Genomic DNA, 15,706 nt, shown 5'->3' on the forward strand with positions numbered 1-15,706 from the left:
CCTAAGTGAATGCATATGTTGAATAATTATGAAATTTTGTTGATTCCCAGCGTGGCAAGGTAGACTAACTATCAGTAGAATTGAGTACTTCATTGATATGATGCCCTGTGTTTTATTCATTAGGAGATGAGGAGCTTTTTGAACAATCCTACATCCCCAACTATGGAGCAATACCGGGAGAGCAAGAGCATCTGCCAACTGAGTTGGTAAGTAAGCTCAGAGTCTGCTAGTAAAGTGAAGATGACTGATTGAGTCCTTATATTCGATTCCAGTGTTTTATTGAAGATTTACATGAAGAGTAGCATTGGTACATCTAACAAAACTGTATATGTTAAAATAATGTGCAGATATCTTAATCATTCTGGTTTTGATTGCCTCTTTTTAAAATGGTGTTTCAGTCTGTGCTCCTGGTAAATATGAGGAGCTCCCCAACATCAGTCCTTAACTGATAAATGGAAAACCTCAGAAAGAAACCAGTGTAACCCTGCGTAACAGCAAGCAGATCTGTTTTCATTTTATCACAGGATGTAATATCAGCGCAGATTGTAACTTAACTTTTATGTTTCAATCCAAAGAAGAATGAGTCCACCGGTATGTTTCCACTCTACATCTATTGCAAGGACTAACAATAGATGGATGCTACTGAATCTGGGTAAAAGGGATGATATGAACATCCTGTATGTAATTTTCTACATCGCACTTCTACTTCTCGAAGGATAGGTACTAATGTCATCTCCTAGCCTTGGCAGGCTTCCGACACCCATGGACTTGAGAAGATAAGCACAAATGTGAATCGTTAAAAACTGTACAAAGCTAAAGAAATAGCGTATTTCCCTCCCAGAGCAGCAGTTTAAAACTTGTTTTTTAAAAACTTCTGCAGTATTTAAAGACTCTTCGATGGCTACTTATGAATATCACCTGCAAAGGAAAAGATACTTTTTCACTCTTGGGAATCCTTCACAGACTTAGAACAATATTAATCTTAAACTTAACCATAGATGATTGTGAGGGTGTTTTATAGAATCTATGTAAGACAAGAATCTACATGAATCAGCAGAATACGAACAGTACTCTTTAATAAATAATGCATAATTATGTTTTTAATAACATTTTGATGTAATTGATGAATGCATGTAACCATTCCGATACCATTAACAGGGTCCATATAGAAAAGAGGCAACTTACTTATTTGGTCCAGTGTCTGGGGTAAGATGGCACAACATGCATATAAATCATAAGGTGAAAGTTTCTGGGGAATGGTGTCCTTGATTGCACAGTAGATTACAAGGTGAATCCATATATTCTGGTGCACAAAGCAGTTGCCAAACAACAGCAAGCACTGTGCTTACTGAGAATCCCCTCTGAGTTCAAACAATCATTGCTGATCATTCAGCTCAGTATCCTATTCTTGCTCTCTCCTCATATTCCTAGATCTCTTTAGTCCTGAGAACTGTATCTAATTCCTTCTTGAAAATATCCAAGGTTTTGGCCTTAACCACTTTCCACAGCTCCATCACTCTCCAGGTGAAGAAATTTCTCCTCATTTCAGTTCTAAATGGCTCCCCATATCCTGAGACTGTGGCTCCTAATATAGACTCCCTGGTCATTGGGGCTTCTTGTATTTACCCTGCCTAGATCCATGAACATTTTATCGGTTTCCATGAGATATGATTTCTGAATGCTAATTTCAGATGTTGTACCCAGAAACAAAACTCTTGTTCCCAGCAATAATTCCGCATTCTGAAGAATTTGAGTAAAATAATTGAAGACAGAGTAGCAGACTTAATCACCCTCTACCTTTGACTGTCCTGCTGCTCGGATGTTGCCTGACCTGCTTTGCTTTTCCAGTGCCACACTCTTGACTCTGATCTCCAGCATCCGCAGACCTCACGTTCTCCCACCCTCTACCATTTGTTCACCCCAGGAAAATACCCTGGGTCAGGATCAGACTGACCACCAGGTGAGAGGGAAGACTTCTCTGTCATTATTTATTCGGTGAAATCTTCAACCCAAACATAAAGTTAATAAACATATTTGAAATACTGTTTATGATAATAAACTGTTGTGATCATAGACTTCCTACAGTGTGGACCCAGGCCCTTCGGCCCAACAAGTCCACACTGACCCTCTAAAGAGTAATCCACCCAGACCCATTCCCTTACGATCCTATATGTACCCTTGACTAATCCACCATTTCATGAACACTACGGGCAATTTGGCATGACCAATTTACCTATCCTGCACAGGACGCAGACACAGGGAGAATGTGTAAACTTCACATAGACAGTCGCCCAAGGCTGGAATCAAACCCAAATCCCTGATGCTGTGACGCAGCAGGGCTAACCATTGAGCCACTGCGCCATGTGCACAATTAATTGACACCATTTCATTATTGCAAACCCGGCATCCAAGATAAGCTACTGAATTTCAGAAATAAGAAAACATAATATTTCATGAAAATATTTGAAAATTATTTGTTGACACGCCACAGGTTCAGCTGCTGGCCTGGCTAAGTCAACCAGTCTTAACTAATTGGGGAGGGTGGGCATCTGATCATGAAGTGAAGCAGTAAGTGATTTTTCTCCTAATTTGCTATCCAGTCATTCCAACAGGATGTGCTGTTCTGTAAAAGTAAATTCATCATGGTCCCACCGGACCAAGGGACTGCTCTTTCATTAGAGAGAGATGAATGGCAATGGCTTGACCTGAGGACCAATTTCTATCGACAGGAACTAAACACAGGATTGAACTTGGTACAAGAATTAATTCAGTTATTGTGATCCCATTATAAACTAACCCATTGAACGTTACACTGTAGGCTTACATGTGACAAACAGTGAGGCATCATCACTGTACTCCTGGCATTGTAGCTGTACATTACGATGTTGGCTAAATAGAGGAGGAAACGTAAAACGATTTAAAGTATATTTATTACTGCAGCAGTTCAACATGATATTTACTGGTTTGTAACATTCTTGTAAATAGTTTATTTTCCAAATAAAAAAAATTACACCTATTTTACATCTCTATTACTCCATATTAGCATTCCCTTTTCTTTTGGCACCTTGCCATCTATTCCACACATTTCTCCTCCCCCTTTGTCAACAATATAAAAACCACATTTTCCAGCTCCTTTCATTTCTGAAGAAGAATTATATCAGACTCAAAATGTCAACCCTGTTATTATCTTCAGACTCCTGAACTTCTCCAGCATTTTCTGATTTTACTTCAGATTTCCACCATCTGCAGGATTTTGCTTTTATTTCCGTTACAATATGGTGCAGTGCAGAGGGATATCAGTTGAGCAGCAACAGAAGTACATTTATTTCTGTTGTAATTTGTCCTTGATTAAATGGGCGGGACATGACAAAACCTTAACTGGTCCATCCCAAATGTGCAAATAAACCCACAATGGTCTAGTTCCGTTTCTCAGAGTTTCTCATCCAACTGCAGTATTTATTCTGCTTTGTGACATAGATGAGTAATTGCTCAGGAGTGTACAATATACATCCTGTGTAACTCAAAAATTCAAGCATTATTATCTCCAGATAAGTGAAGGAATATCAACAACTGATGAAGTCATTGTTTGTGCAGTCTGTTTGGACTTCATCAGAAGTCTGAGTCCTTCAGTAATTCCACCCCCCCCCCCTTAATTTTATTAAAACCCACTTCTATTTAAAAATAATATTGCAAGATAGATCAGAATCATATAATTGGCAGTTTGACAATGTTAATTAAACCCTTTGACTAAATTTCCATGAGTTGTGATTCTTGAGCAACAGACTCAAATATTTGATATTTTGCATACACCAGATGTTTCCAGTTACACCACGTTCAGTTATCAAAATTCTAACATGCACCTGTTCTTGCGCATCTAAAAAAATATTTACCAGATCCTTTTCTAAGGTATGAAAATTCATTAATCTGGCATTTCACAAAATGAACCTTCCACCATTGACAAAATCTAAACAAAGTGACATCAACAGCGTGGGTTAATTCCTGCACTGGCTGAGAGTTACCATGAAGGAATCTTCATCTCAGCCTCTCCCCTTGAGATATAGTGACTCTTGGGTTAAACCACCACCCGCCATCTCTGTTCGTAATGAAAGAGCACCTCTATGGGACAACCACATTAATGTTTTGCTGTGGATGCTGGAAATCTGAAATAAACATAGAAAATATTGGAAATGAACTTATTTAGAAAACATTATAGGCTTGTTTCAAAAGGAAATGGAAACCAGCACAGAGCTCTGAAGTGTTAATGAAGTCTAATTTAATATTAGACTGAAAGAATTTTAAATATGTTAAAGACGTGTATGCCACAGGGGACACATTTAAGTGCAGTCTTGAGTTGCTTAGCAACTGTTGTGCTTCAGCACCTGGTAACGTACCGAGGAAATTGTGAAATGGTAATGGGTTGAACCTGTGAGAGATGAAAATCAACAAAATGCATGCAAATTATTATGTAAGAATCATTCATCTTCTAAGTTGTATGTAGGACATGACCACTTCACCAATTTACTGTGGAATGTACCATTTTGCCAGAAGTATTTAGACCATCAACAATGTAACAGCAACTTAATGTAATAACATGCGCACAGAGTGATACAAAGTTATGGGTAACCTAGTCCCAAGACAAGATCTTCTTTTGAGAGAATTTAAAACACTTGCTGAAATTCTGCCAATGTGATTTTGTTTAAAATGAAATCTGGTTCAATGTAGAAGACCTAGAATATCACCGGGATGGGAAAAAGAATGAAATCGGAGTTAGGAAATGTTGTCATTTGCACGATCACCTGAAATTCTCTCACCAGCAATTTTGTGTTGTGGGGCTGCGACGGAATCATTTTTGTCCAGAATTCTAACAAAATAATTATTCTGAATTTTTTTTAAAAATGAAAAGCAATAATTGTGACACTTGCCTTCCTTAATGAAAATATTATGATGAAGGGGGCCCTGCCGATCAAATTCTATTTTAAAAATAAATTACATTGTCATCACTAGTCAATTCCTCTCATCTGGAAAGACGATGGATGTCTTTTGAGCCAAAGTCCTAACTACTGAGAATGGGTGAAAATATTCAGTAAGGCCTTATCTTAAAGGGAGCATCCACCCAAAGCCCCAGCAGCTGGAATATGTTTTTCAAATTGAGCTGCAGAGCTTCAGTAAAACATTAGCTCACTTGTCTTCCTGTCACTATAAAGGATCCTCCTCCTTGTGTGTGGTAGTTACACTCTTCATCCTTTCTTCCTTTATCTCAGGGGTGTTTTTTTTATTGACGTTATTGTCCAGTGTCTGTCCAAGTTACAAAAATAATACCACACTATGTTGTTCTTTTCATATATTATCTGATCTTTCAGAACAAAAGATTGCAGCACACAAAATCCATTAGATGTCAAGACAGACATATTTCAGTATTAGATGAATGCCATCAAGGCACAAAATAAGCAGGTTTTTACACAGTCTGATGGACACTTATCATCATCTTATTTAAGTGAGCTAAACTGAAAAAATGTATTTACTGAGTTGCTGCTGACCCTCTTAGACAGAGCACTAGGTTAGGGTAAGATTTGAAAAGTGGCAAGGTAGTCAGTTCTTAATGTTCTGAATATTGTAGCTTGGTGATTTGGGAGTTAATGCTAGCTGATGCACTTAATTATGGTACCTTTCCAGTCATTTTTGGGCTCAGTGTTTTCTCCCTTCCCACTATTAATTTAGCTGTGTCTGGTCTAGGTAGAGACTGAAGGGTCTGCATTTCATCGCTTCCTCCTCCTCCTCCTCCCAGTTTGCCATTGGCCAGTGCCTCAGAGGGAGGGTGTAACTGAACACACCCATGTTCAAAACAGATCATTTTACATGAAGAACCAAAAAAGAGAAATGTGCTGGCACCAGCTACGTGGATCAGTGAGCAGGGCCTCTGGGAAGTGGTTGATGTGAGATCTGAACAACACCCCACCAACTGTGCAGGAGTCCCACTTGTTTCCAGCGGCCAAGCGGTCATTATTCCAGTGGGGATGGACCTGAAAGAGTCATAGAGTTGTACAGCACGGAAACAGACCTTTTGGACCAACATGTCCGTGGTAACTAAACTAATCAAGTCCCTTTTGATAGCATTTAGCCCATATTCCTCTAAACCCTTCCTATTCATGCACCCATCCAGATGCCTTTTAAATGTTGTAATTGTACCAGCTTCTACTACTTCCTCAGGCAGCTCATTGCATACACGCACTACCCTCTGTGTGAAAATGTTGCCCCTCAGGTCCCTTTTAAATTCTCGCCCTTCACCTATACCCTCTACTTTTGGACTCTCTATCCTGGCTTTTCAACTTATCCATGCACCTCATGATTTTATAAACCTCTATGAAGGTAATCCTTTAGTCTCCAACACTCCAGGAAACATAGCCCCAGCTTATTCAGCCTCTCCCAAAGCCCAAATCCTCCAACTCTAGCAATATCCTTGGAAATATTTTCTGAGCCTTATCAAATTTCACAATATCTTTCCTGTAGCAGGGAGACCAGAATTGAATGCAGTATTCCAAAAGTGGCCTAGCCAACATCCTTTACAGTTACAACATGACATCCCAACTCCTATACTCAATGCACTGACCAATAAAGGCTAGCATACCAAACACCACCTTCACTACCCTGTCTACCTGCAACATCACTTTCAAGAACTAAAAACTGCACTCCAAGGTCTCTTTGTTTGGCAACACTCCCCAGGACTTTGTTGTTAAGTGTTCAAGTCCTGCCTTGATCTGCTTTATCAAAATACATTGATTTAAATTAAATTCCATCTGCCATTCCTCGGCCCATCAGCCCAATTGATCAATGTTCCATTGCACTTTGAGATAACTTCCTTTGTTGTCCACTATGTCACCAATTTTGGTGTCATCTGCAAACTTACTAACCATACCTCCTTTGTTCACATCCAAATCATTTCCGTAAATAACAAAACGCAGTGGACTCGGCGTCCGTATGGCACACAGCGTCCGTGTGTCAATCCTTGTGGCACACAACTGATCACTGCTGGCACACGGAGATCCTGCAGACTTCAAAAGCATTGCCTGGGAAATTGAAGATTCCTGTGGTCAATTCTATGCCTAGAATACTTCAAAATACTCCATTTAAGTCTGAGAATTCAGAGGGTTCAAATGAAATTAAATATGTACTTCCTCATAATTAGTTAAATATGTTGTCTAACTCCTGAGTAACTATTCAAGTGTACCTGTGCTTATCTCAGTAACCCCAAATACACCTTCCCACAGGATACTTATCTCACACCCCCAGAACCCGCAAACCTCTTCTGCTCAAAACTTGTCTGCGCTACCTTCCTGACTTACTGTCACTCCCTCGGACCTGACTCCTCTCTGGATCTGCCTCCCTCCTATATTCCTGGGGCACACCCCCATTCTCTTCCCCTGGTCAGGACCCAAGCTGTCTCCACTTCCCCTGGGACTCAGCCCCTTTGTTTTCCACCTCTGGATCTTCCTGCATCTGCCCATCCTGGCACCTACCCATCAGGCACCTGGTACTTGCAACCTGTTTACCTGGCACTGTAACCTCACAGTTATGTACTTGCCATTTGACAGCAGCTATCAAAGTGTCTATGGTTTTGGAAGATACAGCAGCTGACTGCTGTGAAAAGAGAATGTGGTTTGCCTTCCTCTGACAGCTCTGCACCGCGAGAGAATTCGCAGCACGGAAGTTGCACTCCACATTTCTGAAGGAGCCCTGGTCAGAATCAATTTGCAAGAGATTGCCACTCCTTTTAAAATCGAGCCCATTAAAACAGAAGTGTGTTCTTCTGCTGAGGCAACTTGTTAATCATTTGCTGGCATGACTTTTCTGTGTCTCCCTACTTGCTCAACTGAACGATGAATCCCATTTCCACATGTGACTCACACATCAGGGTGGAAAATAAGATCCAAGTGAACTAGGCGTGTCAAAAATAAATAACTGCTCTGCTGCAGTCAAGTGAAGGGACAGAGAGCCCTAGCATTTGATGACATTAAGGACTGACTAAAACATTTCAGGAAGGATAATTGAAATCTTTATACTATAGGCCATGCAGGATTTAAAATTAAATAAAAACACGTGACTAGCTCTCAGTATTGGTACTGTGAACCAGATCTGATGAGAGAGCTTTCTCACAGATCCAAACATACCCTCCCATTGCTCATGAGTCGAGACAGAATTTGACCTTCCACATATTTGCAAAGTAGATTTCTTGTAGTCACACATGTGCTGATTACAATCTCTTGTGCAGTGGTGCTCAACAGCATGGTTAGCAACCAGTGATACTGCATCAGAATTGCAGTATGTATCCAAAATTAGCAGAAATAAGGAAACAAATCAACACGTGGAATTGACTGTAAGCAGTTCTGCAAACACATGACACTGGATGACATAACACCACGCCTCTAGATGTGGGTATAAATAACAGCTCAAATATAAAGAACATCTTGTAAAATAAAAACTTAAAACCCTCTGAAGTAAATTCAAGTCATGCAATCCATGACCCTGCTATTTTAAAAATGTAAGCTTCTATTATGAAAGCCAATTTATTAAAATAAATTGGATTTGATAAACCATGAATTGTGGCATAATTATGGATTGGAAGACCATTTTAACTTTTTCTTTATTCATTCATAGGAGTGGGCGTCACTGGCTAGACCACCATTTTATTGCTGATCCTTAACTACCATGGGAGCGGTTAAGTGTCAGCCATCTTGTTTTGGTCTGGAGTCACGTACTGGCCAGATCAGACAGCTCCCTTCCCTAAAGGGCACCAGAGATTTTTTTTGTTTTTCCCAACAATCAACAATGGTTTCATGGTCATCATTAGACTGTTAATTCCAAATTTTTATCAGAATCAAATTCTGCCATCTGCAATGACGTGATTCAAACTTAGGTCCTCCGATCATTACCAAGGCCTCTGAATTAATAGTCTAGGGCCGGTATCCTTAGGCCATTGCCTCCCCACATGATTGACAAGGTTAAGTAAGGGAAACGGAAATTTTTGTCTGATTCAGTGCAAACACCAGAATCTCAAAATGGGCGCGCACAAAACCAATTCAACCTGATGACTACTCTGAAGTGCTTTTATTTTAAATTTTAATTTAAACAGCAAGATTAATGCCAATATCAGAGATTTGGAGCACTGGTAATAAATTGGCAAGGTGGTCAAAAACTACACATGAGCTAACAACACACAAATCATAAATACCCATTAAGATAAGGCCAGATATAATTTGTCAACCTTCATGGAGCAGTGAGGAGAAGAGTCATTGTAAGATGCGGAGCACTGCCCAGGGTTGACAACTATTCATGTTTATGCTACTTTACCTAAACTAAAAGTACCACTTTAAAAGCAGTAATGATGACTGCCTATGTTCCAGTGTACACTATTGCAGATTTGTAGAAAATTTAGATAAAACTGCAATAGACACTGTAGAATTGAGAAGCTCAGATATATCTGGCCTTATCCTATTACTTGTAATCAGTACTAACTAGTCTCTTCTAAACCACAGTCTGATTACTCTTGAGTTTTTGATTGGTTTAATTACTATCCTGGAAAGATGTGAAGAAAATATAAAAGTCATTTAGCTATGGACTGTGTCTTTCATGTAAATACTGAAAATCTGATTGAATTTGTGTTTCTAAATGTTTTGTTATTAAAAACTAATGTATCATCTCTAACGTATAAAAATGTATTTCATCAATGGTCTGCAAACCAGTTGTAGCAATGATTTATTTAGTGTCTTGCAAGCCAGAACTGAGGTCCCCTATTTAAAAATTAGAACATTTTATCCAAGTTTTGACTTGTTGCTGGTTGTTAAGCACTTTCTGAATGAAAATCCTCTTTTCAAAGATGGAATAAAATGCTGTTTGTTTCAATGTTTTCTATTAATCTGTTTCTAACTATCCCACAGCTACTCATTGCGAATGGTGCAGGATTCATGAGCAAATTCATGGTATGCTGCTGACTGCTGAGAGAATGGCTTTTAACTTGTGATGTTTATTCGCTTGATGGCGTAACTGAAGCTTTAATGATGTCTCCTGTTGTTTACAGCCATTTGCTTTACCTTTCAAAGGGAATGTAAATGTTGAGGTTCAGTTGGTAATCATCTCAAGTGACTTAACCAATTAACTAATCTGTGAGAAAGGCACACGTAAGTAAAGTTCCAGTCATAGGCTTGCAAGTGGCCAGCAAGTGCTTATTGCTAGAATTATACAAGGCAGTAGTTAGTACCCAGCTGGAAAACTATATACCGTTTGGAGCCCCTTATCGAAGGAAAGACATACTGGCATTGGAGGTAGTCCAGAGAAGGTAACACCAGGCTGAGACTGGGTATGGAGGTTCTCTACTATGAGGAGAGGTTAAATACATTGAGACTGTACTTGTTGGAATGTAGAAGAATGAGAGGCAGCCTTATTGAAACATAGACAATTCCTGTAGAACTAACAGGGTAGATGCGCAAAAGTTATTTTTCCTTGTGTGAGAATCTAGGATCAGAGAGCTTAATCTCAGAAGAAGGAGATTCTAAGTCAGAAATGAGGAGGAATTTCTTCTCCCAGAGCATAGTGAATCTATGAAATTTTTTATTGCTGAGGTCGGGTCATTGAATATACGCAAAGCTGTCATAGGCATATGTAAATAAACATAGAAAATGGATGCAGCAGTAGGCCATTCAGCCCTTCCAGCCAGTGCCATCATTTAATATGATCATGGATGATCATGCAATCTCCGTATTCTATTCCTGCTTTCTGTGCATACCCCTTGAACCCTTTAGCCAAAAGGGCCATCTCCAGCTCCCTCTTGAATATATCTAACAAACTGGCCCCAACAGCTTCCTGTGGGAGAGAATTCCAAAGGTTCGCAACCCTCTGTGTGAAGAAATTCTTCCTCCTCTCAGTCCTGAATGGCTCATCCCTTTTATTTGTTATATTGCACTAACATTGCAAACGTATGATGTACTGAAAGAAAATACATTTTTTGCTGAACGTGATGATACCTCTCCAAAAATGTTGAAAATTTGTCAATGGAGAGCACAGTTTAAATGCACGCCAGTCCACTCTGTACATTGTTAATTTAAAAATGATTCCTGTCATAATTCTGACTTACAATCATTGATCTGTATAACAGAGCGAGTGAAATAACAACCTTTAAGACATAATTTCCTCCCAGTGACATTTATGTATTCAAATGTAGATGTCAACATGAAGAGTAAATTAATTATTTTGAACAGAAGTAGCAGTTCCCCTAAGACCATTTAAGCTACTACCACTTAACAGAAATTGTACTGCTGTAGCAAGAAAAATGTTTTTGCTCTTTGTTAGTACATGTGTAAGGAAGCTAGAACCCACTTTGAGAAAGAGATGAATGTCTGCTTTGTGTACCTTATTATGATTTACTCTGTGGTAATTACAAAATGGTGCTCAGTAGGGACACAACAGCTTGCATTCGTAGTGCAATGCATTTCCATTCTCAGAGATGATGAATAAACTGCAGGCTACTTCCTCCATCAACTAGAATTTAAATGTGACAACAGGTCATTTGAAATCTCGGTACCCTCTGAATCCCCAAATGGGATGGGCGCAAGTTTCTTCTTTTGAGACTAGTGTGGAGGCAGGCAGAAAAACAGGAGGGACTGTATTTGGGGGGTTCTGGGGGAGTATGTCCCATGTGGTTATGTTTTTCTCAGCTGATATATCACTGAGCATTGATGCAAAGACGCATTCTGGTAATGAAGGAACTGGAGAAGTTGGTACTTTCCAGAGCTTGGACAAGGAAGTCTACATCGCCATGTACATGCCTCTGGATATTTTGGGTTTGGGAACGTTTCCTGATTTTAGCTAGCAAGATACCACCAGTAAATGTAATTATAGAGGGCAGAGCTGTTGATTAATATATATGGTATGCTACTAAATGCAACACTGGTTACTGAACATACCTGCAAGTTTGAGACCTTAATTGCAAAACTTGAATCTGCCACTGGGAAACTGATTATTGCCTCCTGACCAATTAAGATCAGCCACCTGCCTTTATGCAGAAGTCAGGCATGCCTGGGTGTATCCAAAATATCTGCGCCTCCATTCAGGTTTCCATGCCAATTTTGTTTTCCTGAATTTATTTGCACTAGATTTCCTTGCAATCCTTGCATCCCCCACTCTCACTAATGCCTCACTATTTATGAAAAACACAATTACATCAGGGCTCACACAACGTTCATCCCATTATTCCCACTAACGCTGGCTTCTGGTCCCTCAGCATGATTTATTGAAGAGTCCTTACCCTCAGCTTCAGACCTATTTAGGCATTACCAAAGTTTATTGCTGTATCCTTTTCATCCTTTTCTGCTGTACCTTTTCGTTTATTGACATTGTTATATGATCTCCACTCCACTTTCTTCACCATTGGTAAGACGTTTTTCTCCATCTGCCATCTTGCCACTTTCTTTTTGTCCTCCTTCAGAAATATTTTCCAACCCATCTTTTTGACTCAGTTTTGGTCAATCTTTGTAAATTCTCATGGTCTGGTTTAAGCCCTTTGACCAGTAACACAATATTTTCTTGCTATTCATCCTCCTCATGTTCACTTAGACTTAGACTTAGACTTAGACTTACAGTGTGGAAACAGGCCCTTCGGCCCAACAAGTCCACACCGACCCGCCGAAGTGAAACCCACCCATACCCCTACATTACCCCTTACCTAACACTACGGACAATTTAGCATGGCCAATTCACCTGACCCGCACATCTTTGGACTGTGGGAGGAAACCGGAGCACCCGGAGGAAACCCACGCAGACACGGGGAGAACGTGCAAACTCCACACAGTCAGTCGCCTGAGTCGGGAATTGAACCCGGGTCTTCAGGCGCTGTGAGGCAGCAGTGCTAACCACTGTGCCACCGTGCCGCCCAAAGAATAACCCTCAGAATAACCTCTTTTATGAGGTGCTTCAAGTACTTGACTCCTTATCTTTGGCCACCTCTGACCATAGGGATATTTGGACTTACATTAGAAGTATATATTAACTTTATGGGTCTACCTACAGCATATGGTTCAAGAAGGCAGCTTACCATCACCATCTCAAAGGTAGCGAGGGGCAGGCAATACATGCTGGCCCAGCCAGCAACACATATGTCCCACCAGTGAATAAAAAAAACACTAACCCCCTTGAATACATTCGTCTCCTTTGTTCTCTACCACTTCAGTTATGCATTTTTGTTTGATTTGAAAATGTATTAAATATGCAATCCCTTTTAAAACCTCTTCCAGCCATTCCGTTCTTATTTGATAGCCATGACGAGAGCCTCCTTGGACTCTGAGAGTCTGTAGTCATGGAGTCTTCCATTCTCCATGCCAGAGCAGAGCTCCCAACGTGTTCTCTGATGTTAGCTGGAAAGGATTACCTCCCTAAAAGTTTTTTTTTGTGTCAGCAACCATTTCTTCAAAAAGTGAGTCATTGCTTACGAGATTGAAGTGCTGTCAAAAACCAAACATCTATCCATGAGTAAGATATCTGCACAGTGTAGTAATTTAAATGTCAATGCAGACTCCAGAATATCCACATTGTATGTCTTTGGCCTTTTATATAACTTATTAAACTCTCAGATATGTTCTTCCATGGATTGATTGCCCATCTTGTTACATTTCTCAAATATTGTCTAGGCCTTGATGACTTCCAACAAGCCATCCTTTTTGCAAATTCTGTCTATAATTGTGTTAGAATGTACAATCCCTATTTGGTATCCAGGTCTGTTACATTCTATTTTGAAAAAAAATGTCTAATTTTACTCCTTCTTGGTAGGGATAAAACCAAAGCTGTACCTTGTTTGTGTTCTGGAGCAGGTGGGATTTGAATCTGGTGGTCCTCCTACCTCAAAGGTATGGACACTATCACTGTGCCACAACAGCTCTTTGATCACACCTCATTTGGTTTCTAAATTCTCGGTAGATTTTTAATTTTAGATACTTTTAATTAATCTAGTCAGGTATTTATTTTTTTTATTAGATTTACAGTGTGGAAACAGGCCCTTCGGCCCAACAAGTCCACACCGACCCGCCGAAGCGCAACCCACCCATACCCCTACATTTACCCCTTACCTAACACTACGGGCAATTTAGCATGGCCAATTCACCTGACCCGCACATCTTTGGACTGTGGGAGGAAACCGGAGCACCCGGAGGAAACCCACGCTGACACGGGGAGAACGTGCAAACTCCACACAGTCAGTCGCCTGAGTCGGGAATTGAACCCGGGTCTTCAGGCGCTGTGAGGCAGCAGTGCTAACCACTGTGCCACCGTGCCGCCCGCCGTATGTTATGATGCATCTCAGGAGGAGGTTTGATTTGAACCCAGGCCTTCTGTCTGAGAAAGAAGAACATTACCACTGCACTGTGAGAACCCAGAATGTACAAGTTAGTAGTCAACTTTAATTGGCCATCAAGTCCTGAAGTGGGACTTGAATGTAGAGATTCTGGTTTCGAGTCAGAAATGGAGCCAGTGCACCACATGGCCTCTGTGAATATTTGAATTGATCTGTAATGACACACTTCCAGTGCAGGTGGGAATCGAACACAGACCTTCTCACCCAGAGGTGGGGATATTACCCTTTCACCACCAGATCCTTTCATGAATGCAGCTCTTAAATACACAAACCCGGTGAGTCTTACTTGTTCTCAATCAACTCTGGACCTGACCTGTTTGAGCCTTAACCTGCATTTCCAGGTTGAGCAATTGAAGAGTCACAAATAGTGCTGACCATTGTGCAGTCATTAGTGAATGTCCCCATTTCTGACCTTGTTTTGGAGCGAAGGTTATTAATGAAACAGCTGAAGATGGTTAGGCCCAGGGAGGCGACCCTGAGGAACTCCTGCAGAGATGTCCTGAAACAGATGATTAACGTCTAATGACCACAACTATGCTTTGTGCCCGGTCTCACTTCAGCTAGTGAAATGTCTTTGCCCTGATTGCCATTGATAGAGGTTTCCAAAGGCTCCTTTCTGCCACACTCTGTCAAATTCTGCCCTAATGTCAAAGGCAGCTGCTCTCAGCTCATGTCTGGAGTTTGGCTCTTCTCATTTCATTTGGACTAAGGCTGGAATGAAGTCAGCAGCTGGTGGAAGCAAAACTCTGCAAGGTATTGCTGAGTCAGTGCTGCTTGATGGCATTGCCAGCATTCGCTTCCATTGTTCTGTTGACTATTGAGAGTTGACTGATGGAGCAGTAATTGTCTGGTTTGGATTTGTCCTGCTTTTGTGTACAGGACATACCTGAGCAACTTTCTCCATTATCAGGTAGGTGCCAGTGTTGTAGCTAGACTGGAACAGCTTGGCGAGGGGAGCAGCAAGTCCTAGAGCACGGGTTTGCAGTATTATTGCCAGAATGTTGTCAGAGCTAATGTTCTCAAGAAACTTAGATTTTGGGCAGAGTCTTTGCTCTGTCGAGTGTCATGGGCAGTTTTAGATTTAATACGGAGTGAATTGGATTGGCTGAAGACTGGCATATGCAATGTCATAGGGTTATACAGCACAGAAGAGGCCATTCAGTCTGCACTGAAATATCTACATGAATCCCATGTTGCAGTACTTGACCTATAGCCATGAATGTTATGATATTTCAAGTACCCCATGAAGGGAGTCCTCTGGGGGATCTTGGAGTGGATCATCCACATGCCAGTATTTCAGTGATGCCTTTCTAA

General features: G+C 40.6%; 1 protein-coding gene across 3 annotated transcripts in view; it reads left to right on the forward strand.

Annotated features, from left to right (window-relative positions):
* Positions 1-15,706, forward strand: part of ano6 (anoctamin 6) — a 155,759-nt gene that overhangs the window by 57,335 nt on the left and 82,718 nt on the right. The window contains exons 2-4 of one of the 3 annotated variants that reach the window (XM_060839622.1): positions 124-206; positions 1,159-1,206; positions 9,933-9,974. In XM_060839622.1, coding sequence (XP_060695605.1) covers positions 124-206; positions 1,159-1,206; positions 9,933-9,974 — 173 coding nt within the window. The remainder of the gene's footprint in view (positions 1-123; positions 207-1,158; positions 1,207-9,932; positions 9,975-15,706) is intronic. The other 2 variants (XM_060839623.1, XM_060839624.1) reach the window with 2 other exon arrangements.

Source organism: Hemiscyllium ocellatum, chromosome 19 (assembly GCF_020745735.1).
Source record: "Hemiscyllium ocellatum isolate sHemOce1 chromosome 19, sHemOce1.pat.X.cur, whole genome shotgun sequence".
Lineage (NCBI taxonomy): Eukaryota > Metazoa > Chordata > Chondrichthyes > Orectolobiformes > Hemiscylliidae > Hemiscyllium > Hemiscyllium ocellatum.